The following is a 26,948-nucleotide window of genomic DNA, read 5'->3' on the forward strand; positions in this document are numbered from 1 at the left end:
CACAATATGAGAGATGCCTGATGGTGTGCATGGTTTACTTAAAAGATATTTCTTGGCTAAATGCCTAAGAGTATGAAGGAGTTTACTTATGCATGGGTAATGCACAGAAACATCATTTTAATGCATTGTTTTAATTTGCAGTTTGCTGTTTTTGTGAAAAAGAAAAAAAAACTGTTGTGATGATGATGAGACGGAGGATTCTCTGTCACCAGATCCCTATATTTACCCCCAGGAGCTCACATCTGGTGAGTATGGACTTGGCACACCCAGGATCCTGAGCTGGATATCATCATTCTTCTCTCTCTCTCTCTCTCTCTCTCTCTCTCTCTCTCTCTCTCTCTCTCTCTCTCTCTCTCAAGGTAACTTGGGAATTTTTTTTGGCTGGTGCAGCATAAGCCTCAGGCTTCCTTGCACCATATGGCTAATAATAATATAGTGTAGTGTAATCTTTAGCACACACATAGTAAAGTGTGTGCTAAAGTCTCAGTAGCCCTCTCACTGAGAATAATTAGGAGCTCTACTTGTAACAAGATTAACGTTGTTTACTGTAGCACTATAAATTGAGGTGTGGGACTGAGAGTCCACTATGACACATATGAAATGATACTTATTCATAATTAATACCCAGTGAGGTTTACCAACAAAATTATACTCTTACTGTTGACAACTTTAATATCCCATTTCAGTTTTCCTATGATGGCCTAATTTCAGCCCTCCTCATGCAAAATGATATGGCAAAAGTACTGAAAGCAAGCCTGTCATCACAGTAATGTTTGTGTAAAAAATTGCTAGTGAAAATTGTGGTTGAAGTAAAGATGAACAGACTGTGTAACTGTCGGCTTTAACCAGAAAGCATGACTGCTATTTCAGCATAACGTAAGTTTCTATTTTTAGACTGTTCAAAATCAATTTTGTATATATTAACTATTTCTTCATATCTGTAGTAAGCTTTAAGTATAAACAGAAAGAGAATTTGAAGATCCTGATGCAAGCAAGTTGTGTTATGCTTCACTCTTATCTTGAATCTGCTTTATCCCTTGGCCCTCTAGTTGAGGAAGTGTGTGGGGGGGGGGATCAGATAAATACCAGCCAAGAAAGAAAATAAATAGCATACATATAATCTCATTTGTTATTATTATAATGCCAAAGGCTGAGAATGAATGTGGGAATGGACCTCTATAGGAGAAGATCAAAACAATTACTTGATCTGAAATATCTTGAGGGCAGCTAATATCTGACATTACCAATGCTAGACATTATATGAACACTAGGCTGAGTGTTAACAGAGAGAAACAAAAGTTGCATCATTCTGTTGAGAAAGCAATAATTTATTATCACTAACAGTTTCAAAAACAATTACATATTTCAATCTCAGAACAACCGGATTCCAAGAATGATGGAAAGGTAATTATTTCTCAAACTATCAGCGATAACAAATTACTGCTTTCCTCATAGCTGGAGAACAGGTTACTGAATGTAGGAGGGAAAACAGGAGCTTTTATAAAAGATCTCATTGATCTTTTATAATTGTAATAGAGTAAGAAGGTGGCCTTTATTAATTTCTTAACAGAGGAGGGCAGTATTTTACCATGTATTTATAGACCATTGGCAATGCAAGTTACAGGAGTTTCCATTCATACATTTATTTATTTTTTTTAATTAAAAAACAAAAGTTAAACAAAAATTAAAAATTATGACTGTATGTTGAGAAAATCGATTTCCCAACATATATTCGTAATTTTTAATTTTCGTTTAACTTACTGTCTCTGAATTCTGACACACAGGGTCATTATGGTATACTATAAATACTTTGACTTGGCTTCGAACATCTTTTGGCTTCATACCTCTGCAGTACGGACACTCTCCTCAGTCTGTATACCGTCTCGACTCCAGTAAGTTAATTCCCTTTTGATTTTAACCTTTCTTTCTTCTTTTTTGCTTTCTGCCTCTGTCGGGTCAGCCATGAAATATACATACGCTTTACTCATCACTTTACTCTTATCACATTTAGGCCTAACTTCCGCTACCGCTAGTTTCAGAATTACTTTACCGATTCTAACACATGCTATGTATATTTCATGTCAGAAACAGAAGCCTTGCTTCTTACCATCTTTCCTGTGGTTTCAACAGTTGACCCTTGAAGAAGACATCGAAATCATAAGATTTTCAGAATTAAGTACTTTTATTTTTTATTATTTTTTTGTACTTTCCGTGTCTTCCATAGTTCCAATTCCCAATTGGTAGCTCATTTCCTACTCTCTTCTGCTCAATCTACCAACTAATATACATATATATAAATAATAATCCATTATATACATTAATTCAACTTATTCATAAATGTAACTATTTTGTAAAATATAGTTAATTCAGTCATCATTCTCTACAGAAAGAACTCTTCTCAAAAGCATTATCCTATACAATTCCTTTACAGATAGTTAACAAATCAAAATTTTAAAAAATTAATCCTGTAAATAAAATAATTAAAATCATACACTAGAGCATTAAAAATAATATGATAATTAAAGATAAATTTTCACTTACAAGTCAAATATTAAATAATGATATCCTTCCTCTTGTATGCTATCATGCAACCGAACTGAAAGTAGAAAAAAACTTAACTATAACAAAAATGATCACTCAATCAAATATATAATATACACTCCAATGAAATGATTACACTTACTACCCAAAATGGTAACATCTGAATACGTGATGCCACTAAATGCATCAACGATAGTTTCCCATTACGTGCTCACTGAAGAGAATCCCGGTGTTGCTACTCCCATCTGTTGATCCAATCATAGTCAACTGACAAACATTAATTTTCTTCTGTAATTTTATAGGCCAGTATGCTTATTGAATAAATAATTTTTTTTTATTTCCTAAAGGTTTTTTAGTTACTACATTTACTACATTCAAGCAAATGTGTAAATTCCAAATGGAACAGTATTTTATCTGCTGTTGGAATCCATTTACTCCACCGCATCTGCTACAGCCATATTTCCCTCAGTGACCCCCAGTAGCATACTGCTAGGGCTTATTGTGAAAATTTCTGCCAAAGGCTCTCCATTAATGACTCTCTGAAACTTTGCATATAACAATTTAATTTTGTTTGTCAAGTATTTCACAAAATAAACACTCTTCCAAGTACAGCCCCAGGTATTAAAATGTTGTAAAAAGTTCAGAGAGACCCCCTAGCAACTCACTAATGGAAATCTATTTCCACTAGATTTCCCTTAAGCAGCATATGCACAGTCTTAGTAGGAAAGACAATTAATTTATATTTAGGACTCTAGTCCAACAATTGTCTCAATATCATTTAAGTTCTTGTTCAATATCTAATCTAGAACTGCCACATAGCACTATGGTCAGACCATCTGCATAAACTATAGCCTACTTAATCCCAATCATTTTGGAGGAATTCATCCAATTTGGGACAACCTCTTCACAGTTATAATTTTTTCAGTATATGCAGCTACAATTCGTGAAACAAATCCTACAGAAAATAATTTTTCTGAACAGTTTTCCACACTAACTCGTTTTAGTATACCTTCCTGCCAAAGCATATCGAAAAAAAAAAAAGAAAAAAAAGCCCATTTAAAAACTATAAACAATCCAATGATATACAAACCATCATACCATCAACACACCTCATCACCTTACAAATGGCATCCTTAGCTGGCTTGCCTTTTTTTAAAGCCAAACTGTTTGTCCAAAGACACACCAGCTTGTTCATAACTGGTCAGTTGTCAGTTTTGTCAGTTTTTTTTCCAAGTGAATTTCCAAGCTTTCATAAATCATTAGCCATTAAACAACTGGCTGGTAGTACAACCCAGGATCTCTCAGAGACCTGTTCAGGTTTTTCAAATGAATCTTCAACAATGAAACTTCCATACTAAGGGAAAGATAACCTCTCTCTCACACAGGAAATGAAAATATCAAGAGCTATGCTAGGCACTTTACCATCTTTAGTTTGATCCACAGACAATTCAGCTAGGGAGAAATCAAACTCGCTCTCATCAGAGATAAAAGCTAAATTATCATTTAAATTATATTGTTGTTCTTCACTGAGCTGGTCCAAATGTAAAGGAAATAACTTTTCCAATATTTCTTCTATAGACTACTCTAATCCTATAGTATCCACAGAACCTCTAGTAACTGCAGTTAACAAAATTAATTTTTTCTGAAATTATTTTAAAAACTGAGTTAGAGGGGTTCCTTAGAGCCTTACACACTTAATACTCTTGCTATTATCTTTTCTTATCTTGATTTATTGCCTGAACATAAACTTTACAAAATATTTCCCTAGAGTCCTTAGTGAAGTCTCTTATTTTAAGCCTTCTACAATGTTATAACTTCCTTCATACTCTTTGCACATCCTTCCTCATATTCTACAAAAAGACAAAATTCCACCATAAAACAGGTCTTAATTTCCATAAAAAGTTTCAAATATTTGCAAGATGCATTATGAAAAATATTCTGTATTTTTTCAATCTTTTAAATAGCACAAACACATTAATCTATACAAAGTGAAGGCAAACTGATCATATCTGGCAGAATTAACCAAAAATGTATGTCTCACATTGAGACCCATCATTATTAGAACTGTCTAATTCAAATACAAAACACCTGTGATCACTCATAATCCAACTGTCAACAGCATCCCAATTAATGGTCATATTCAACAAGGCGTTACACAAAGTTAAATTTATGAAAGAGTTCCCATGTATAGAGAAGGTATGGAGGTGCCCCAATACATTCAGAACCACCAGGTCCATGGCAGAGAGGAATGCCCAGTTCCTCTCTGCCTAAGCCTCTATTATCAGACTTCACCGCCTCAAACTAGGAATGTTGCAATGGAATCTATCCCCACTGATATTACAAGGTCCCAGCACCTCATATGCTTTGTCAAGATAATTAAGGTAAAAACAAAGAGGATCTCAAAACTGGCAGTATAAAGAGCCACAGAGTACATAACACCAAATTTGCCTCTTGCTTTAACATACCAAAATCATCACACAGCATTATTACCTTAGAACTACCAATTCTCTATTCTTTATAACTACAGCTGCTTGTTATTTAATACCTGAACAAAAATCCTCTACATGCCTGGACCTTGCACTTTTCATCACATATAGTTCTTGTATGATGGCTAGATCAATATACCTCTGCTCCATCTGCTGACACCTGCAAGGTCACACTCTTAGTCAGCTGAAAATTATGCTCTATTATATACAGCTATGTTTCACAACTAATTATTGCAGCCCACTGTACTTACCAACAACATAAGAGTATACCTAACTGTTTTTTTACAATGTCCCAGGGGAAACCCACATAGAGGAACAGAAGCTAAAAATTAGGTTTCCTCTTCTTTTTCTTTATGTAAACCCCAAACACGAGAGGTTTTAGAACCTATAGTACTTAGTACCGTGTTTGGGTTGGAGGTTGAGAAGATGAAAGAAGATATTTGTTGACACTGGACTTGAACTTCTGTAGACTGCAATTTTCAGGAAATACGTATGAAGGAAGGTTGTTCCAGAAAATGGCAGTTGAATGAATAAATGAGGAAGATGAAAAGTTGGTTCTGTGAATTTGAAGTTGGACAGTAAGTGGATGTTGACTGGTGGCGGAACGTGTTCGGACTGTTTTGAAAGAGAGAGAGAGAGGGAATTATAGAAGCCAATTCAGAACAGTTCCCATGAAAATATCTGTAGAAGAGGCATGCAGCAAAAACAGTATGTCTATGAGACAGCGAGTGGAGAGAATCTGTTAGAGATGAATCATTAATTAACCTAACTGCCCTCTTCTGAATGGAATCAAGAAGCCTGAGAGAGGTTTTGGGGCACCACCCCAAGTGTGGGAACAATATTCCATGGCAGGGCAGATTTGTGATTTATACAGAGTGAACAGCTGTTTGGAAGAAAAGTAACGACGAGAGCAAAAGAGAAAACCAAGTTTTTTAGATGCAGAGGAAGCAATATTTGTAATGTGCTTGTGCCAAGAGAGATTAAAAGTCAAGGTAATCCCCAAAAGAGATATATCATTTTGCCTAGAAATCAGAGTGTCACTAAAGATAAGCATAGGAGCAGAAGAATCCATTTTTCGAGATATAAGACAAGACTGAGTTTAGAAGGGTTGAAATCAACTAAGTTATCTTTGCCCCGCTGGAGAATTATCTGAAGATCGGCATTTAAGGAATTGGTAGCAGATTTTCGAGAAGTTGAAGCTGATTGAACAGGAAAAGGTTTATCAAAATGGAAAGTGAAATGCAATGTGCTATCATCGGCAAAACTACGGATAGGATTTCCAGTCAATGGAAGAAGGTCATTAATATACAAGAGGAAAAGAGTGGGGGAAAGAACTGAATCTTGGGGGACACCGGCATTAGTGGAGAAGTTAGAAGACAGAGAACCATCTACCATCACCCTCAGTGAGTGATCAGAGAGAAAACTGGATAACCAATTACTAAAAACAGTTGGCAAACCATAAGATGGAAGCTTGTTTAGAAGACCTTTATGCCAAACATGATCGAAAGCCTTTGAGATGTCAAGAGCAACTACTTGTGTTTCACCGAACCTTTCCATTGAATTAGTCCATAAATGGATAACATAAGCCAGAATATCACCAGTGGATCTACACTGAAGGAATCCATACTGGCGATCGTTGATCAGACAGAAGGTTTCTAGGTAGTTTGAGTTGGCGGTTAATTGATTTCTCCATTACTTTAGAAAGAGTAGAAGTAATTGCAATGGGACGATAATTGGATGGGAGGGATTTGTCACCCTTTTTAGGAACTGGCTGGATATGAGCAAATTTCCAAGCAGAAGGAAAAACACCTTTGGAATAAGAAAGTGAAAAAAGGTGGCAAAAAATAGGAGTAAGTTCAGGAGCACAGGTTTTCAGAACAAGTGGAGAAATACCATCGGGACCCGGAGCTTTCTTAGTATCAAGATTCGTCAAAATCCTTCTGACATCCTTTTGACGGAAGACCCCAGGAGGCATTGAATGGAGCGTGTTAGGAATGGTGGGAGGTGTTTTGCCAAGATCATTAATACACGAGTTGAAAGAAAAATGGGATGCTAGCAGGTCAGCTTTATCCTTGGCTGAAGTGACAACAGAAGCATCTGGTTTGGACAGAGGTGGTAGCAGAGATGGGCAAAAGTTGCGGCCAATAGCTTTGGCAAGAGACCAGAATGCTCGGCTACCATTAGGGCAAGAAGCAAGTTTTCTACTCTTAGCCTATTCAAACTCTAGTTTGGACTGATTAATAATGGCTTTACAATTGTTCCAAGCTTTGGAGTAGACAGAAAATGAAACTGAAGAATTAGAAACAAGCCAATTACAATATGCAACATTCTTCTCTTGAACAGCCTTAGCACATTTATTGAAAAACCAAGGTTTAGATAAAGGACGAGATTTTAAAGTGGAGTACAGGATAAAGGATTCCATTCCTGCAAGAATAATTTCACTCACACGATCTGAGCAAATGTTAACATCAGAAGTTTTGAAACAGTAATCCGACCAAGGAAAAGAAATCTCGCCGGTCATTCCATTTTGCATTCTTGTAATACCAAACAACACGAGGTTGGGAATAGCCAAGAGATAAAGGTTCCATTGGAGAAGAGACAATCACCAAGTTGTGATCTGAAGTGCCTAAAGGACCTCTCACTTCGACCGTGTACTTAGAAGGGTTGTTTGTGAGAAAAAGATCAAGCGTATTGGCTGTATGGTTAGGAATGTCCGGTATTCTTGTAGGTAAATGAACAATCTGTGCAAGGTCATTAGTAATTACAAAAGCCTCAGCATCTCGACCAGCTGGGTCGGTGTGACTAGAAAATGGAAGCCAGCTGGAGTTGTGAACATTAAAATCACCAAGGAAAATTACCTCACTGTTAAGAAAGTTGGATTGGAGAAAGTCAAGTTGCAAAGAGAAGAAGTCAAAGAGCTCCAAGTGATTAGCGGAGTTGGGAGAACGGTAGAGACAACAGATGAATTTGACACAATGAGGTAGAGAGATTTTAAGCCAGAGAAGATCAAAGAGAGGAGATTCCAAACTGCCAAGTCTCTGACAGGGAATATCAGAACGGACATATGCACAAGTACCCCTTTGAGGCGTAAGGAATCATACAGCGAATAATTTGGGCTTGTGAGATGAGCAGTAGTTGAATCAACCGATAACTGAGATTCTTTCAGAAAAAGCACATGGGGTTTGGCAGACTGCAAGTGGAAATGGACATCGTTGAGATTAGAATTGAGACCACATATATTTGTGAAATGAATTAGGAAGTGCTTGGGAGGTTTAGATCTTTTCGCAGATAAGCTTGCTCTATTAGTTTGACAATTCATGGTGTATTCAATAGTAAGGAAAAGTGGGTGAGACATGCTGTATGAAATAATGAAATTTTTGGATATGGCGTACACATGGTAAGAATATACCCAGATCCTTGACATAACATGGCCTCAACAATGCTCCCTGCATACACACTACTCAGACTCCCTCCAGTCACTATCTGGTAGAGTAGAGGTAGCAAGATTATACACTAGCTGATCTGGAAGCCTTCTAGAGAGTTACCAATAGGTTTGGTCCGGTGTACTAACTAGCGGCCAGCCTGCAAACACCGTTTTAGAGCTGTACCCTCGAAATATAAGGAATATTGGATCTTGCCACGATGTTCATCATAACCTCAAAAGTTCATACTGCATGATGGAAGAGATAGGGAAGGGTTGACCGGAACTTAGCTTTAGAGACTAAACATGGGTTCCACCACTTTAAGCCTCCAATAAGCAAAGTGGTGGTATTGCACCGGTTGATGAGAGTCATCTACCACCTAGTACTGCCTGGTAACACAGAGGGCAGCGTTCCTCCATGTGGTGTGAGCACCACACCTCAATCTCTTCTTACGATGGTTCACACCTGGGTGGTCACCCACCTTGTACTTGTGCATGAAGGTTATACCCAGGATTACTAACAGTCCCAACATCGTGAAGGTTCTGCGTAAAAACTGACATTGTTAATTCCAATCACTATACATTGAATAATATTCACTAAAAAACAGGAAAAATATGCAATAAAATATATGAAAATATTTTCATATATATGTTATGTGCAATAATATTTTTACATTTATTAACAGTTTAACATAATTAAATGAATTGCAATTTTGTTATATTCAGTATTTAAAATAAATTTCAAATAATGAAAAGCTTTAGAATAAGGCTCATTTACAACTCACACATGCAATAACCTTTGTTAAGTAAATAGCAATATATTTTTCAAAGTGATCCATTATAAATCTGTGGAATTTATCATCCAAAATCATTAGTCAGAGAATCTTTCTGCATCAATGAAACCCTCGCAGATTGTACAGTATATATAATTACCATCCTCTCATACCAAGAGGAAAAGACATCAGTCTGGATCCTAGCAATAACACAAAGAAATTTATGGACATATTTAAATAAAAATAAATTTTCTGTTTATACTCCAGAAAACCACAAAGTCAGAGGAGTTCGCAATACAGAGAATACATGAACATTACCATTTTGATTCACAAAGTGGCTGAGTTAGTCAGCCTTCGGTAAAGGTTGCATAGTTTCTTGTACTCAAGATTTTTTCCATGCAAACAACAAACTGACCGAAGGATACATGCAATTACAGATTGACTCCCAGTATACTGTTATACTAATGCCTCATAGCTTTTAGCTGATTTGCCATTTAACATACACCTAACACATCATCCACCTCAGGCTGACGGACTTAAAAGTAGTAAATTTAAAAATTGAGTCTTCCAAGCTTCTACCTGAAATGGAAGTTCCTGTCCATTACCATTAACAATGGTCATCTGTTTTTATCAAAATATGACATTTGAAGTTCGTTTTTAAAACATTATTAAATTTATTTCTTATTTTCTTTCCTAATTCTCTAAGGATGGTGAAGATTTCTGAGTGAACTTTCTCTGCCTCTTCAATTGCACTGCTCAAAGAACATCCCTATATTGTAGGTTTGTTTACAGAATTGCATTACCAAAACAAATTGAGTCTCTAAGAACAGTAAATGTTCTCTAATCAAAGAATCAAAAAGAATTGCTTTAGCAGTACCAACAGCTACAAATCCACAATAGCCAAAGTATCAACTTTTTTATGTTGTGTGTGCATATATATATATATATATATTTTGTGTTTTTATTATTTTAGTTAGTGTCTAATTGATTGTTTTTAATTTGTCCCTTGCTACGTTAATGTCATTGCCATGGGCAATTGGACTATTATACGTGCTTGATATATTTTAGTTTGATTGCTTAGATTAATTAAATTTTGGTGTCTATTTTCTATAGGGTATTAGGTGTATCCTGAACAGGAGATTTTGTTAGCGTTTTAAGTCTAACCTATTCCTAGAGGTCTGTGGTGGTGGTGTTCAAATTATATAATAACTAAAGAAGTTAGTTATAATTCTAATTATTTAACTTTAATTAATAATATTAATCAATACTAACTAACATTCCCTTACCTAGTCATCTATCCGCTACTTCATCAGGGGCTTTGAGCGGGTCGATAGCCAGTTTTAAAGGAATGTCTCATAATTACCCGTTTCTGTTAACTCCTTATCAGTTTTGCCTTATTAGTGAGATTATTTTTCTCTTTTAGATTATTTAATTCATTGAAAAAGGATAGTTTTATGTCAATTTGTCTTTCAGTTTAATTTTAATTTTTGAAAATTTTTTAATACTTAATTTAGGATTCGGCAAACTGGTAGAGGAAAAGAGAAAACATGGAGGACATGTTAATAATAATATACAAAACACTATACCCATACAGACTTAATAACAGATTCAATGGAAGAAACTTCACATATACCAACCCCGGACAATGTACATACACTTTCAGCTCAACAAAGACTGGCAAAAAAATGGACTAAAACTCAACAAAATCAAACAAGAAATTGACGAAGATAATAAAAGCAAAGCACAAAGCCTAAACGACTTCGATAAGCTCATCACAGAATGGGATACGGAACCTATTAACGTTAAAAACATACACAACACCCTATTTACACTTAAAATCAGCAAACTTAAAGCACTAAACAGAATTCACCAGAAACTGAAGATTAAGAACATACACCTCAACCATACACTAGAAGATGTATTCAAATTCAGAATCGGCGATGATTACAAAGACATTTCCACTAAAGAATACTGCATCATCAAATTCCTGAACCGAACATTCGACCACGTCAACTTCCGTGATGTTATGGAAAACACAAAAGGGTTCTTACCTATCCAAAACATTAATATTAAAGTCAGATATAGTTTCACAAAACCAATAGGCATAACCATGTGTAACTACAAAAACATAATCGAAAATATGAATAATACGGAACAACTTTGCCACTGCAATGATAGCAAATATAGAAAATACATAGATCCACATCACAAACACATCATAACAGGCGACCTCAGCATTATAGAGGATCAAACACTTAAAGAAATAATGGAAAAAGGAACAAAATTCAGACCCAATAGTCCAACCAATTTATTCAGCACACGTAAATCCTTATACAAGGCAAGGATTTACTGCAATTCGCATTCAAAACTGCACACAAATTTAACACACCCATAGAGGCATTCCAAATATGGATAAACATTACCACGGAAAAAATCATGAATAAAATCCAAGGTGTCTTAACAATAAAGAATCAAGTCAAACAATACAATTTGAAAGTCATTAAACACAAGACGAAAGAACTGCAGAAGAAATTCGTTATAACGAACACAGACAAGGCCAGCAACAACTTTAGCATAATATGCAAAAAGTTTTACATAGACTATTAAAGAAGAAATGGACAACAGTGAAACATACAAACAAATAGTATCCACACCCAACAGCATCAATAAGAAGATGATAGCACTACACAAAAAACTAAAAATAGAAATCACAAAATACCCATTCATTTACTGGATCCCAAAATTCCACAAAATACCCACCGGCAAAAGGTTCATAACAGCAGGGAAAAACAGTTATACAAAAGTTTCCAGTAACCTATTGAAAGACAAACTTAAAATTATATTCAATGAAATAACTAGCACCAAAATAATCACCAGCAACAAAACATATCTAGACTACATCCAAAACAAAAGCAATAAGATAAGAAGCCTATACACCTATGACTTCCAAAACCTATTCACCAACATATCACATGACAATTTAATTAAAGTCCTTTCAGTCTACTTTCAAAACCACCAAAATAGTTTAAACTGTAACAAACAATACTGGAACGATTTAGTCAATCTCAACGTCAAAAATAACTACGTAATGATGGGAAACAGAATCTATTTACAGACCAGAGGAATAGCCATGGGATCGTGCTGCTCCAGTGCGATTGCCAACCTATACTTACACCACTTCGAAAATAACATAACAGAAGAAATCAACATATTTAGATATATCGATGACGTCCTAGTCATCAACCACGACGGTTTTGAAACACTAGCCCAAGTAATATACCCCACCGACCTCAGCATAGAACGTACCAACCAAAACAGCAACTTACAAGCATATTACCTAGACAGCCAGATCACTATCAACAATAACAAAATCGAAACTAAACATTATGACAAAAGAGACCACTTCAACTTCCCAGCTATAAAGCTCATCCACTGAGATAGCAACATTGCAAAACACATATACGGAAACACAATTAGGAACCAAACAACCAGAATAATAAAAATATGCAGTAATGCAGAAAACACAACAGAAGCAATTAACAAACTGATAAAAACACTCACAAAAAACAATATACCCTACAATTATAGCAAACACCACATAAAAGCGGCCACACTTATTAATAACAAAAATCAAATATCAATATCAAAATACCTAAATTAAGGTCCGGATCTCTTACGCTCAGAGGAGGCTCGTCCTCTGACCGCACTATAATCCGGCTTCCTATATTAACCTACCCTTCAAAATAAAAAATAAAAAATTAATTTGTGTGTAACGAGACGCAAGGTAACATTCACTTTACAGGAGGCTGTAAATATGTAAATAGCTATCCCCGAGGACAAAACGGGCTGTTATGCCTTAGAAAAGCTATACCGGCCCAGTCCAAAGGGATAGCAAACCAACTTATGTAAATAACAAAAAATAACGCTTGTAAATAAAATACAACTAAATCACGTTATTTTCAAATTAATGTTCACCACGGAGTTAAAACGGAAACAACCCCCCCCCAACCCAGCCCGCACCCCGGCTGACATAGGAATCAACCCACTCATCGGATGACTTGCAAAAATATCACCCTACAACAATATCAAGCAACAATAGACGTGACTGTGAACTCAAAACCAAACCAGGGATAAAACAAACAATGAACAGGGCTAACCCCTCATTTACTGAAAGACCACCACCGGACAGATAAGTATAGCTCCACTAGTTTATTCCGATAATTACCCGTTGGGCTTTGTTTCTCCTCTACCAGTTTGCCGAATCCTAAATTAAGTATTAAAAAATTTTCAAAAATTAAAATTAAACTGAAAGACAAATTGACATAAAACTATCCTTTTTCAATGAATTAAATAATCTAAAAGAGAAAAATAATCTCACTAATAAGGCAAAACTGATAAGGAGTTAACAGAAACGGGTAATTATGAGACATTCCTTTAAAACTGGCTATCGATCCGCTCAAAGCCCCTGATGAAGTAGCGGATAGATGACCAGGTAAGGGAATGTTAGTTAGTATTGATTAATATTATTAATTAAAGTTAAATAATTAGAATTATAACTAACTTCTTTAGTTATTATATAATTTGAACACCACCACCACAGACCCCTAGGAATAGGTTAGACTTAAAACGCTAACAAAATCTCCTGTTCAGGATACACCTAATACCCTATAGAAAATAGACACCAAAATTTAATTAATCTAAGCAATCAAACTAATATATATATATATATATATATATATAGAATCAAAGTTTTTGATATAAACCAATGCTGCACGTACCGTGTTCCCACTTTATTAAAATAGGCTCTGATGGAAGATGAAAGCCAGGTTGAATATCTCTGTAGATATGCTATAATGTGTAGGAGAAACTTTTATGATGAGCTTTTTTACACAAGAAGAACGGGCTAAGCAAGTAATGTTAGGTTTAGATGGAAAACATGAGAAGCAGATCTGCTTTTATCATATATTGAGTTAGTTAGTTAGTTATTTGGTTTCTAGGAGCATTAGCAACAAAGGCCATATTGCTCCGGGAAATGCGGTGGTCATTCCCTGACCTTTCCGCATCCTCCGTATTTGGTGGTGACAGGTTCGAACCCTGGTCTAATCAAGAAGCGTGTGCTATGCACTGCTGCTCCTTCCCACCTACGAAGGCGCCCATATACTGAGTATCATCGCTAATAAAAATTCAGACCTTTTTGCCATTGATCAATTCTCAATCTGCAAAGAATCATGCATATATCTTGCAATTGTGCAATGATTCATGTTTTCGAGAACACTACAAGCAAATAAATGCAGAAGAGAAAGCTCGCCATCTAATTTCCCACAAACATCTGCCATTTCATTCTCATATATCCAGATACTCTTTTCCTTAATATCTTGACAAATTTCACAAATAATATCATCATAAATAGAATTAAGATAATGTCTGTGCTGTCTGCAAGGGCAGATTCATCTGTCCTCACAGACAGCACAGCAGTTATAATCACCATCCTCCCCACACCATATGAAAAAGTTCTGGGTTTGAATCCTGTCAATCATACAAAGAACTTTCATGGGCTTTTTTTACACCATGGCTGAGTTAGGTCTCATATAAGGAAAGAAAAGGTGTTTTTCTCCTAGAATTCTAGGTTTTCTCATTCAGCTAAACAGGCAAACTGAACAGAGAACAAACATAATTTTCAGACACACATGGGTGGATGAATTTTTCTTTCGGATAACACCAATATGAAATATTTATTTATTTTTTTTTTTAAGGTATATTCTTTTGGAATGTTTTGATTTATTTCAAAAATCATTTGAAGACTGTATTGCATAACTTACTAAAAGGGAGACAGCTACTTACAAGATGAGACAAAGATCCTTTGAAAAAGTCACTTGCTTTTCTTTTCTCTTGAAATACACTTGGTTAACAGTGACTGAACTGACAATTTTTCTTTGCTTTTCTTTGTTTGGCTACAATGTGTGATATTGCTTTTGTACATTGGTCAATCTGGAATTTATTTTTCTGTAAGGTTTACAAAAGCAACTTGAAGATGCCCTCCCTCAAAGCCGTTCCTTGGTGGTCGCCAGAGCTCACAGATCTCCGGAAAAGGGTAAATAGTGCCCGCAAGGCATTTCAGAGGGCGCCTAGATCCTGGCCACAGGCAGAGGTCGGCAACAGTACCGTGAGGTCAGAAATGACTACACAGCTAAAATAAAGAAAAGAAAGAAAGCCTCATGGGAAAACCTAGTAAATACAGAAGGAAATGCTAACCCCTGGGGAGTGGTGTATCGGGTCACCACAAACAAACTCCCCAGAGGGGAAGTCGTAACGGCAAACGAGACAGCTCAGGGAACCTATACCAGAACATGGAAATCCTCTATAGACAATATTTAGGACCATATCTTCCTTCCTGCAACCGAGCCTCAAACCCAGGAACAAAGAAAACTATGTGAGAACAATAACACATACACAACCACAGCTGTTGAACCTGCCTTCTCACCAATGGAACTCAGCATAGCAGCAGCGAGAATGAAAAATAGAAAGACCCCTGGTATAGATCAAATTAAGCCTGAGATGCTCAAGGTGGTGGTAGAAACTATACCGAACACAATATTGGGACTCCTCAACCGATGTCTCTTGGTGGGCCACTTCCCGGCCTCGTGGAAAACTGCACGAATAAAACTTATTTTAAAAAACCCGACGAAGCCACAAGGAATGCCAGGGTCGTATAGGCCAATCGCCTTGCTGTCAATCTTCAGCAAGCTCTTCGAGCACCTTTTCTACCAAAGAATCGAGAACCACTTCCAAGAATCAAACCTCACGTCGCCTAATCAATATGGCTTTAGGAAGGGGCGCTCGGCTGTAGAGGCTCTGGAAAATATTATTGAAACAGCTAAAAACTGCAACACAAAATACTTCCTCCTAACATCGATTGACTTCGCAGGAGCCTTTGATTCTCTCTGGTGGCCTGCTGTTCTGGCCAGGCTCCGGAAGGCTCATATCACAGGAGACTTATATCGATGCCTCAAATCCTATCTTGAAAACAGACGAATCACTGTTACCACTCCATACGCCTCTGTTTCTAGGCCGGTCCACAGGGGCTGCCCTCAGGGTTCTGTCCTGGGGCCGCTCTTGTGGAACCTGGTCCTAGACGAGTTCCTTAATTTGGATATTCCAAATGTTAAAACCCAGGCATATGCGGATGACCTGGTTCTGATGCTGCAGGCTGACAGCCGGGCACGACTGGAGACCATAGCAAACCGGGCCACTAGCGACTTGCAAAATTGGGCTAGTACAAATCTCCTTACTATCTCCTCAGAAAAAACAAGTTCAATACTTCTCAAAGGATTCCTTGACCCTAGAAGACCACCGCAGATTAAGATAAACGGGAAAACCATAAAGTTGCTAACAGAAATAAAATACCTCGGAGTGATACTTGACAGAAACCTTAGCTTCACACCACATCTCTGCTACCTGAGAACAAAAATAAGAAGATATGCGAGCCTACTGACCAGAGTCACTAGGAAAGATTGGTGCCTGAAGAAGAGGGCCCTTGGCGTCCTCTATAAGGCATTCTTTATCCCAGCACTAGCCTATGCAGCTGGGGCCTGGTACACAAAGACTAGCACAGCTGTCAACAAGAAAAAACTGGAGATGACACACCGATCGATATTGCTCGTAATGACAAGAGCTTGCTGCACTGTGGGCACCCATGCGCTCCAGGTCCTGGCAGGATGCCTTCCCTGAGATTGCGTGCTGGGGGTTGCTGTACCAACATTCCAAAAGAAAAATAGTCTCTCATATAGGATTCACCACAGACCCAAGAAACTCCAAAACCGTGGAGAACAGACGGATTTTGCAACACGTGAAATCACTATGGCAAAATCGCTGGAACCTCACTAACAAAGGCTCCATTACTAAGAAGTTTATACCAGATGTAGGACAAGTTTATCCACTCTCCCCAGCCTGGTTTTCGCCCGGACTCAAAACTACCTACCTATTGACCGGACATGACTCGTTTAGAAAGAGGCTATATGACTTTGGAATCGCAGCTACTACACGGTGCTCCTGTGGACAGGAGGAGTCCTGGGAGCACCTGGTATACGAGTGTGACCAATACGAGGACCTCAGATGTCAACTATACACCAAGATTCACTTGCTTCTTCGAAACCAAGAGGACATCGTTCTACAAGAGGAAGAGACCTACAAAGCATTCACACTTTTTGCGCAAAATCTGTTCACAAGACAACGGACCCTACCCTCCCCTTGAGTGGAGGTATTCCAAAAGTTCACAAATCACGAGACAACAGCCATCCCTCAATGGCCCAGAGTAATGGAAACACAACTAAGACTCTGACTCAATTTGTTCAAAGACACCATAGAAGACCAGAAGAACCCCATCTTGCCCTGTTGGGCACCTGGACTAAAGGACATCTAAGGTTGTCATATGACTCAACATACACTGTTTCTCTCTTGAACGGTGCTTTCTTTCCCTTCCCGTGGGGAGAGGGAGCTTTGCCCCCACTCCTTTCCTTCCCCAAATATCTTCCCTCTGGTGGAGCACGGGCCTGCTCCACTGCAATCGCGGGGCCATCCTCTCTATCGGCCCCATACTTCCTTTTCTTCCCTCCAGTCTTCACACCCCCTTTTACTGTTGACTTTCACAGCATTTTCAGCCCTACGCGTCCAAATTTAAACACCCGGCCGGCCTCCCCGTGGCGAGGTATGGTAACGTCAGGTCCCATTAGGGGCCCGGTGGCTAACAGACCGGATGAAAGGCACAATATGCTAAATACCACATGACCCATATACTTTTTTTTAAATCCCTGGCTTGTCCGATACAGTGTACATATGCGGAGATGAGAGAAATCCCAGGAGACGTTAGACCCAAATATACCTATACCGCCACTGCTATCCATAGTAAAATCTTTTCTGTGATTGTACTTCCATAAGTATTTCATTCAAAATCATTTTTGTCATTTTATTATTATTAGTAGTAGTAGTACTGACAAATGATGCAAGAAGCAAGCTTATACAGCATCAGCAAAAAAAAAATCCTACCCACATCCTATGTCTATCCGGTCTAATAATATATCTAATTCTTCCTTAAATTTATTCAAACTGCCACACTTCCACAACACAAAATGGTAATTGGTTCCAGCAATCAATTACTCACTGGCTGAAAGCAACATTTTGCATAGCTATCTTCTAGCCAACCTTTTTCGATTTGAGTTTGTCCTCTTGTGTGCATTAATCTGAGAAAGAGAATACCATCATCATTAAGACCATTCAATCCATTTAAAGCCCTAAACAATTTGATCAGGTTCCCATCACAAGTTCCTGGTTTCCAAGCACTGCAATTTACAGAATCGAAGTCTTTTGTGGTATGAGAGAACCCGTTTGTGTTCTTGACTAATCTGGTTACCCATCTCTGCACCCCTATTCCAAAAGATGCACAGCTTCCTAAAATGAGTCTTCCAGACAACTTTTGAACAAAAGTACCAACTGCCAATTCTGTAAATCTTTTTATAGCAAAACTGAACAATCGATGTAGATGAAAGTACGTCCCTTGAATGTTACACACTGAAAGGACATATCATCTACACTGATGGCAATTAAAGAAAACCACATTGACATGTTACTAAATTACTGTTTTCAATAATAGAAATCATGGTTCCGAGTTTAATGCCCAAAAACTGATCAAATTAACAAAGTATATAGTGTTGCTACGACCATTCCTGTTATATGCACTGATAATTAAAATGGCCAAACAAGAGGAAGGAATTTAAATTGGATTACATGCATTTGCATATGCACGTAATCCAATGTACAGTAATCTCTTTGCCATTACTGGCAAGTATAGTGGGCTGCAAAAATTTCCTGTGAAACACAGTAGTAACATGAGTGGAAGGATAACCAGCTCAATAAATACATTAGAAATATTTTACACTTTCAAAGCAATACACATGAGGAGGATGCCAAGATGGATGAATACAGAACTAGCCAGTCTAATAGAGCAGAAAAAAATGCCATGGCAAAGTTATAGAGCAATGAAATGTATACTGAAGCCTACAATAGCTACAAGTTGATATGAAATAGTACACTTGAAAAGGTTAGGGCAGCAAAGGCTGAGTATGAGAAAGCCCTGGCTAAGAGAACAAAAAGTCTTCATGTATGTAAATAAAAAGAAGAAAAATGAATCAGATCAAACCTTTATGTAAATGAGTGTGGGAAAGTCTCAGATAACGAAACTAATGAACTAAACAGGTAATTCACATTGATCTTTACTGACAAAAGACCATTCTCATGAGCAGAGACTGTGCAAGTGAGGCCGAGACATGTGAAATTAGCAATTTATATATTACTGTTTATTAGAAAAACTTTCGAGCCAAAGGCAAGTAAGGCTCCTGGAGTAGATGGCATATACCCAGTAATTTTTAGAGTAGCAGCCAGAGTCCATTGAACAAGTGAGGTTAATTAGGAGGGTATCATCCCTTTTGAGGGAAAGATTCCTTTAGATTGAAGAATCAATAAAATATTGCCAATACATAAAAGCAGTTTAAGAGTGAACTCTCAGTAACTGCAGACCAGTTAGTCTGGCTTCTGTGGTAGGAAAAATCTTGGAGGCAGTGATTAAGAGGACAATCCAGGGATATTTAAATATAAATGGCAATCTGAAGGACAAACAATGAGGGTTCTGTTAAAGAAAACTAATGTTTGACTAACCTAGTTAACTATTTTGACATAGTTACTCAAGTTAGATGTAGGGAATAATTTTGGCATAGTTTATTTGAATTTTAGCAAGTTTGATTTTGATTTGGTAGTTGTTGGCGCATCGGCTTCTGTGGCCATATTGCACCTCCCAAGGTTTTTGCAGTACTTTGATCCAAGCCCGAGGCGGAAATCGAACCCGCGACCTTTGGGTTGCCGGGCAGGTACTTTACCCACTCGGCTAGCCCGGTCGGCAATTTTAGCAAGGCACTTGACTCAATCCCTCATGAGAAGTTATTGTATAAGCTGGAACATGTTAAGATTGTGGGTAAGATTCTAAGAAAGATCACAGGGTGGCTGCAGGGTAAGAGATAGAGAGCTGTGAATGATTGATATTCTTCATATTGCTGTAACATCAGAAGTTGGATCCCCAAGGATTGGTTCTTATACCACAGTTGCAGTAGCATACCTTGATTACTGTCATTAATCACCTGCCAACCTTTGTATGATGTACAAATTTAGACATTAAGTCTGATGTGCCTTCATCAATATCATTAATAAATATTGCAAACAACAGCAGGCCCAACACTAAATTATGGGGGCTCCACTAACTAAATTAGTCCAAACAGAGCTACTTGAATATTGATAACCACTCTCTGTCTTCTCACACTCAATCATCCCTTTATCCATAGCAGTAACTTGATCTTAATGCCACACTACTCTAATTTGTATAGAAGTCTTTTATGTATCAAAAGTTTTCTGAAATAAAAGTACACAATGTCAAAATTATTTTTTGCACCCAGTTCCTTTGTTATTGTGTCAGTATCCAATCAGAGTGAACAGTCAAGACCACCCTTTAGCAAATCCATGAAATGATTGCAATATAACTGCACACCTGTCTAGATGGTCCTGTATCACTTCTTTAAACAGTGACCTCATTATTTATCCTAGAACAGAAGTAAAGCTAAAAGGTCTGTAATTACTCATGTCACCCTTTGATCTCCTCTTTGTGAATTGGGGATACCATTTGCATATTTTCATTCCATAGGGACCTTCCCTGAACACAAGGATACTCTCATAATCATGGCTAAAGGAATGCTTACCTCTTTTGCTCTCTCCCTTAAGCTAACTGGTTAGATCCCATCTACCCCAGGTACCTTTTTTACATTTAGCTTCAACAATTTCTCTTCCATTTTCTTCTCAGTTCATAAAATCATTCAGATCCCTGTTAGAATTTGACATACTTGTGACAGCCCATCCCAAAAAAATTCTTCATGTGTGAATGTAGATGCAAACTACTATTCAGTTTGTCAAGTACAGCATATTGTGACTTACTGTAACATGTTTGGTGACTCATATAGACATATTAACACATAAATCATCCATTTATTTGCAGTCAGTCCAAATCTGTGTGTTGAACAGAAGGTGTTTTATTTTTCACTGCATTTTAAAATGAGTGACCTTACTAAATAGCAAGGTGCCTCCATAGACAGGTGTACAGGAGCAGCAGTCGTAGCACACACTTCTTGATTAGACCGGGGTTCGAGCCCGTGACCACCAAATACGGAAGATGTGGAAAGGTCAGGGAATGACCACCGAATATCCCTGGAGCAACATAGCCTTAGTTGTTAATGCTCCTAAAAACCAAATAACAAACAAACAAACTAAATAGCAAATTTCATCACATTTTGTTCATATTAGACAAAGGTGCAACAGAAATACGAAATGTTAAAAATAGCTTTTGGAAAAGATATTACGCATCACTTGTAAACTTTTGGGTCTTTCATGAAATTTAAGGAGAGCTGCTGGTGCATTAAAAATGATCCTTGCTCTGGCTGCCTTTCAACTTCAAAAGGAAATGATTCGCTCACTTGTGTTCTTGATCTAATTAGGAGTGATCAATGTTTAACTATCTGCAGAGTTACTAGTGAAACTGGTATTTCTTATGGGACATACCAATAAATTTTAACACACGATTTCAGAATCAGACAAATCTGTTTCTCATATCATCACTGACAATCAGAGAAAGCAGCAAGTTCTTGCTTGTCAGATCTTGATTAATATGCTGCCTGATCCACACTTTGTTTCTTCCATCATTACTAGTGACGAATCATGAGTGTATGGCAATGACCCAGAAAAAACATGCATGTATGGCTATGACCGAGTCCCTTTAACTGTCTTCCAAGGTCCAAAAACAAAAAAAACTCAATCAAATGGGAAAATCATGCTTACTGTATTTTTTGACTTACAGGGTATTGTTCGTTATGAATTTGTCCTGCATGGTGAAACAGTGGACTGAGAATACTACAAAACAGTTCTACAGCAATTGCACAATGTTGTTCAGAAAAAACAACTGTAAAAGTGAGTTTCAGGGAATTAGCACTTGCCTCACGACAATCTCCTTGCACACAAGGTGCTTTCCATTCAAAAATTTTTCTTGCAAAGCACTATTTGTAAGCCTCTCATCTGCCATACTCACTAATTTAGCTCCCTATGATTTTTTTGTTTCCCAAACTTAAAGCCCTCGAAAGGTCACTGGTTTGCAATGATTGAGGCAATAAGAGCAATTCCAAAAGAATTGTTTCCAGAAGTTGCAGAAATATTTTAATTGGTGTATACCATGTCAACAAGACTCCTTTAAATAGAGATCCATCTGAATAGCCAGTAAATCTAATTATTTCTAAAATATCAGTTCAGTCCCTGAATTTTCTGGTCACACCTTGTATATTTAAGCAGCTTTCTTTGAATATCTATTTTTGATACTTTATAAAAATATGAAACATATTTTTTTTTTTTTTTTTAACCACCCATGCATATTTATGCAGGTAGTACCAAAATAATTACAAAAGCAAAAACAAAACAAAGAAATTTCTCACCTATATTAGGATGATTTAATTTACGACAGATCCTTGCTTCACGTTCCAGTTTCTGGAAGTCTAAAAATAAAAAAGATAAATGTGTTAGGTTTTGGTCTGTATCATTCTAACAACAAATTATAGTTAAATGGGTAAAAAAGTGTAATCAGATTATGAAAGAAACTATAGTAAGCAAAGCTAATAAAAAAACACTCAACCATCATATTGAGTATTATAAAATGAGCAGTGGCTTCAATAACCAATAAGCTTCAGTAACTGTAGGAAGGTCATTATTAACTACAGCAAAACAAAATATATTCTGTGATCATTCTCCAAAAAAGAACCAATATTTACAATCTTGATTCTGACACAATATTTACAATAATGAGGAAGTGGTTAAGAGCTCGTTAATCCATCCACTTTTTAAATCATGATCTTAACTATTAAAAGTTATATGAATATCAACTAAATTATGTCTAAATTAAAACACTTCCACAGAAACTATGAAGACTACTGCTAACTGAAACAAGTGGTACTTAAGAGGTGCTAACAACTACCAGAAACCAATTAAGTGAAATAACCATATTTACAGAAAACTATAAAAATGCGAAAGAAAAATGAGAAAAAAAAAAAAAAAAAAAATACCCATTCAGGGAAGCACATTGGCATGGAAACTTAAAAGGATAAAGCACAATGTTATGCAAAATAGCACTAGGAATATGCTACTCTACCTACATCACAAGTGAACACTAAGACCTACTAATAGAAAATTAATACAAAAGGAAGTTATAGGAACTACAGTTATAAGTTGATCATGTGATGTCTCTTCTTTTCTTGCACATATATCGTCGCTGAGGATACGTTCCAAGGCCTACCATGGATGGCTGAAACCGGGAAATAATCGAACACCTGCTGACCCCATATATAATGTGATTTTCTTCTACATACATATGTATAATAAAGTTTAATTGATAGATGAAACACACATTAATACATTATCAACATTAAATATGGTAATAATAAAGTACAGCAGACTCTCGATTAACCGGTACACTTCAAGACTCCAAATTAAAAAAAAAATAAAATAATCAACCAGAAATCATAAAATTCAAGTAATAACTAGAATAGGTATAAACATATATTTTGCAAGTCGTAAATAAGCAACAAGAACCAGCGCTATAAGTCGTCAATGGGAGATCAGTGTACCTATTATCTTGGAATCCCCGCTGTCTTCACACCTACCGCTCAAAACAAAAAAAAAAAAAAAAAAGACCAAATGTTTAGTTTGATTTAGTGCATCGCGTCAATTGTTGTGTTCCATTGCACTGCAAAAGGACAAATTTTGTTTCATTATTTATGTCAGGGATGTTGGAATTTTTTTTTTATAGTAACTATTTGGTTTTTTTTTTTTTTGTTTAGAAATCGTGAAAATGATACGCAAACGCAAGAGTTTTCAAATTAAACAAAAACTTGAAATTATTCAAAAGTTTGAAAACGGTGCATCCATTAAATCTCTAAAGGACCATTATAATGTTGGTGACCAAACCATACACGAAATTGTAAAAAATAAAGGGAAGCATCGCATTGGACACGTGATAGGTGTTATGTTTTTAATTTTTCTTTCCATGGTTTTCATTATTATTATTATCATTAGCTATGTGGTGCAAGGAAGCCTGAGGCTTTTGTTACTGTGGGTAACTGAATCAGTGGATACAGGGGCACAACTGTGTATATATATATATATATATATTTTATTTTTATTTTTTTTTTTTTTCAGTAGCTTCATATTTCTTAGTTTTCTTTAAATTGGGTTATTTTAATTACTCTACCAAGTAATACTTGAATGGTATTAATGGCTTCTTGAAAGAAGCCATTAATACCATTCAAGTATTACTTGATAGAGTTTTTTAAGTTAAACATCATAAGTTGATCATACCATGTTAATTTATACATTGTTATAAATTTCAATTATTTATAAAACTGGCCAACAAATTTTTTCTTTTTTTTTACCTCTGGAGCAAAATTGCAGAATATAAAGAAAATTGATCTGCTGATTCAAAAATACCAAATTATATCTCTATCATTCTCCAAAGAAAGATATATGAAATTTAATTTTAGTAACTTAACAAATGACTAATTTCAAATATACAATAACATATTTTATCTTAAAAATGAACCTTGTTATTTTTAAAATACTTCAATTAAACAAATAATGCACTGTAATATATGTAATATAATGTGTGGTGAAAGTATAGTATAATGTAGTGGTGAAAGTATAGTATAATGTAGTGGTGAAACTCAGGTTTAATCTCCAGAGAAGCTCCAGCAAACCCTATCTTTTACATTAAGCAGTATGACTGATATCTTTACAGATTATTATAGGCTTCATGGTGAGATCTAATCTTCTTTACATTTCGAGGGTACTAAATGTTTTTGCAAGCCAACTACTAGATAGTCCATAGAACAAACCTATTTATTAACTCTCTCGGAGGCATCTGGTTCAGCTAGAGTATAATCTCTCTGCCTCTATTCTGCTACAGACTGCAGGGAGTTTGAGTAGTAAGTATGTGTGTGTGTGAGGGCTGCATTGTCAAAGCCACATTATGTTGAGGAGCTGGGTATATTCTTGCTGTGTGTACACCATATTCAAAAATTTTATTTCTTCATACATGTCTCCCCCCAATATTTTTACTTTATCTACTGAATGCATCATGAATAGTCAAACTAATAGGATAAATTTACCTGTAAAAAGATCTAAATCCCCCAATAACTTCCTCATTCATTTCACAAATCTACATCTTAGTTCCAATCTCAATGATGCTCATTTCCAGCTACAGTGTGCCAAGCCTCACTCATTTCATTTCAGCTCATTGCAGCTGTCCTTATTATTTACACTACAATTCCTTTCACTTCAAACATGATATTTGTAAATATGTCCACTCTGGCATTCAAAGACTTATTAATTTGTAATTTCTTCTTTATGATTTTTTCTGGCTTGAATCTTTGTATCCCACTCTGTCAAATTTATCTGTTGCCTCTATCATCCTCCCAACTCCACTAATCAATCAGAACTCTGAATTCCTTTCTTTGAATGTGACTTTCTCCAGCTCAACTTTCCTAATGGTGAGATAATTTTCCTTGGCGATTTTAATTTCCAAACTCTAGCTGGCTTTACTTTTCTGGTTCCATGGAGCCAGCTGGTCATGTGGACGTGTGTTGTTGTAAAGGGCCGCTCCTACAACGTGAGTTCATCTCCGCCTCGTATCTCTGTGAAGATCAGTATCACTACAAATGTTTTCTACATCAGCATGTTCGGGAGGCAACTAGAGGGAGTAATACTCTTGATTTGATTATCAGCAGTGATTCTTCATGCATTAAGAATCTGCAGATAAATGAACCACTAGGTGGCAGTGATCACAGTGTGCTGAAGTGGGATTTACTCAAAGAGGTAACTACCATTAGGGGTAAAGGGAAGGGTTATTGCTTCCGTAAAGGCGACTACGATGGACTGAGACAGTATTTAAATTCTATACAGTGGGACCAACTGATGATGTTACCAACAGCAAATTCAAAATGGGAAGCATTCAAAGAACTTATCTTGGAAGCTACTAGGCTTTACATACCAACTAAGAAATATTGTTCAAGGTTTAGGCCAAAATGGATGTCAGATGAACTAATGAGGCATATGGCAGAGAAGAAAAATGCATGGGATACTTACAAATTAACACATGACACAGAAGCCTATGATAGATACAAGTTGATATGCAACCAAGTTACAAAGGAGGTAGGCAGGCGAAGGCAGATTACGAGAAATCCTTGGCAAGGGATGCAAAGAAAAACAGCAAAGAGTTCTTTACTTATGTAAACTCTAGAAGGAAAGCGATGAATCAGATTGGTCCACTTGATATTGATGGGTCAAGTGTTGATGATCCTGCTCAGGTGGCTAACAAACTAAATGAATATTTTGCATCGACATTCACACATGAGGAGTTATTCAGCGCGGGGAATGCCAGAGGTGTATTCAACTCTAGCAGTAAGTTACAGAATCTTGAAATAACTGGGAGTAAAGTGGAGGAGAAACTGTTGAAGATAAACACAAGAAAGGCACCCGGGGTGGATGGGATCTATCCAGTTATATTAAAGGAGGCAGCAAAGGAAGTAAGCAAACCCTTAGCCATAA

General features: G+C 36.7%; 1 protein-coding gene across 4 annotated transcripts in view; it reads right to left on the reverse strand.

Moving 5' to 3' along the window:
- Positions 1–26,948, reverse strand: part of LOC150081484 (calcium/calmodulin-dependent protein kinase type II delta chain-like) — a 645,695-nt gene that overhangs the window by 553,177 nt on the left and 65,570 nt on the right. For all 4 annotated transcript variants that reach the window (XM_090379918.1, XM_090379916.1, XM_090379917.1 and 1 more), the window contains exons 3-4: positions 22,790–22,849; positions 2,542–2,596 (exon numbers count right to left, since the gene is read on the reverse strand). In XM_090379918.1, the coding sequence (XP_090236044.1) occupies positions 2,542–2,596; positions 22,790–22,849 (115 nt within the window). The remainder of the gene's footprint in view (positions 1–2,541; positions 2,597–22,789; positions 22,850–26,948) is intronic.

Source organism: Mastigoproctus giganteus, chromosome 8 (assembly GCF_048544385.1).
Source record: "Mastigoproctus giganteus isolate SK-2022 chromosome 8, ASM4854438v1, whole genome shotgun sequence".
NCBI classification, from domain to species: domain Eukaryota; kingdom Metazoa; phylum Arthropoda; class Arachnida; order Uropygi; family Thelyphonidae; genus Mastigoproctus; species Mastigoproctus giganteus.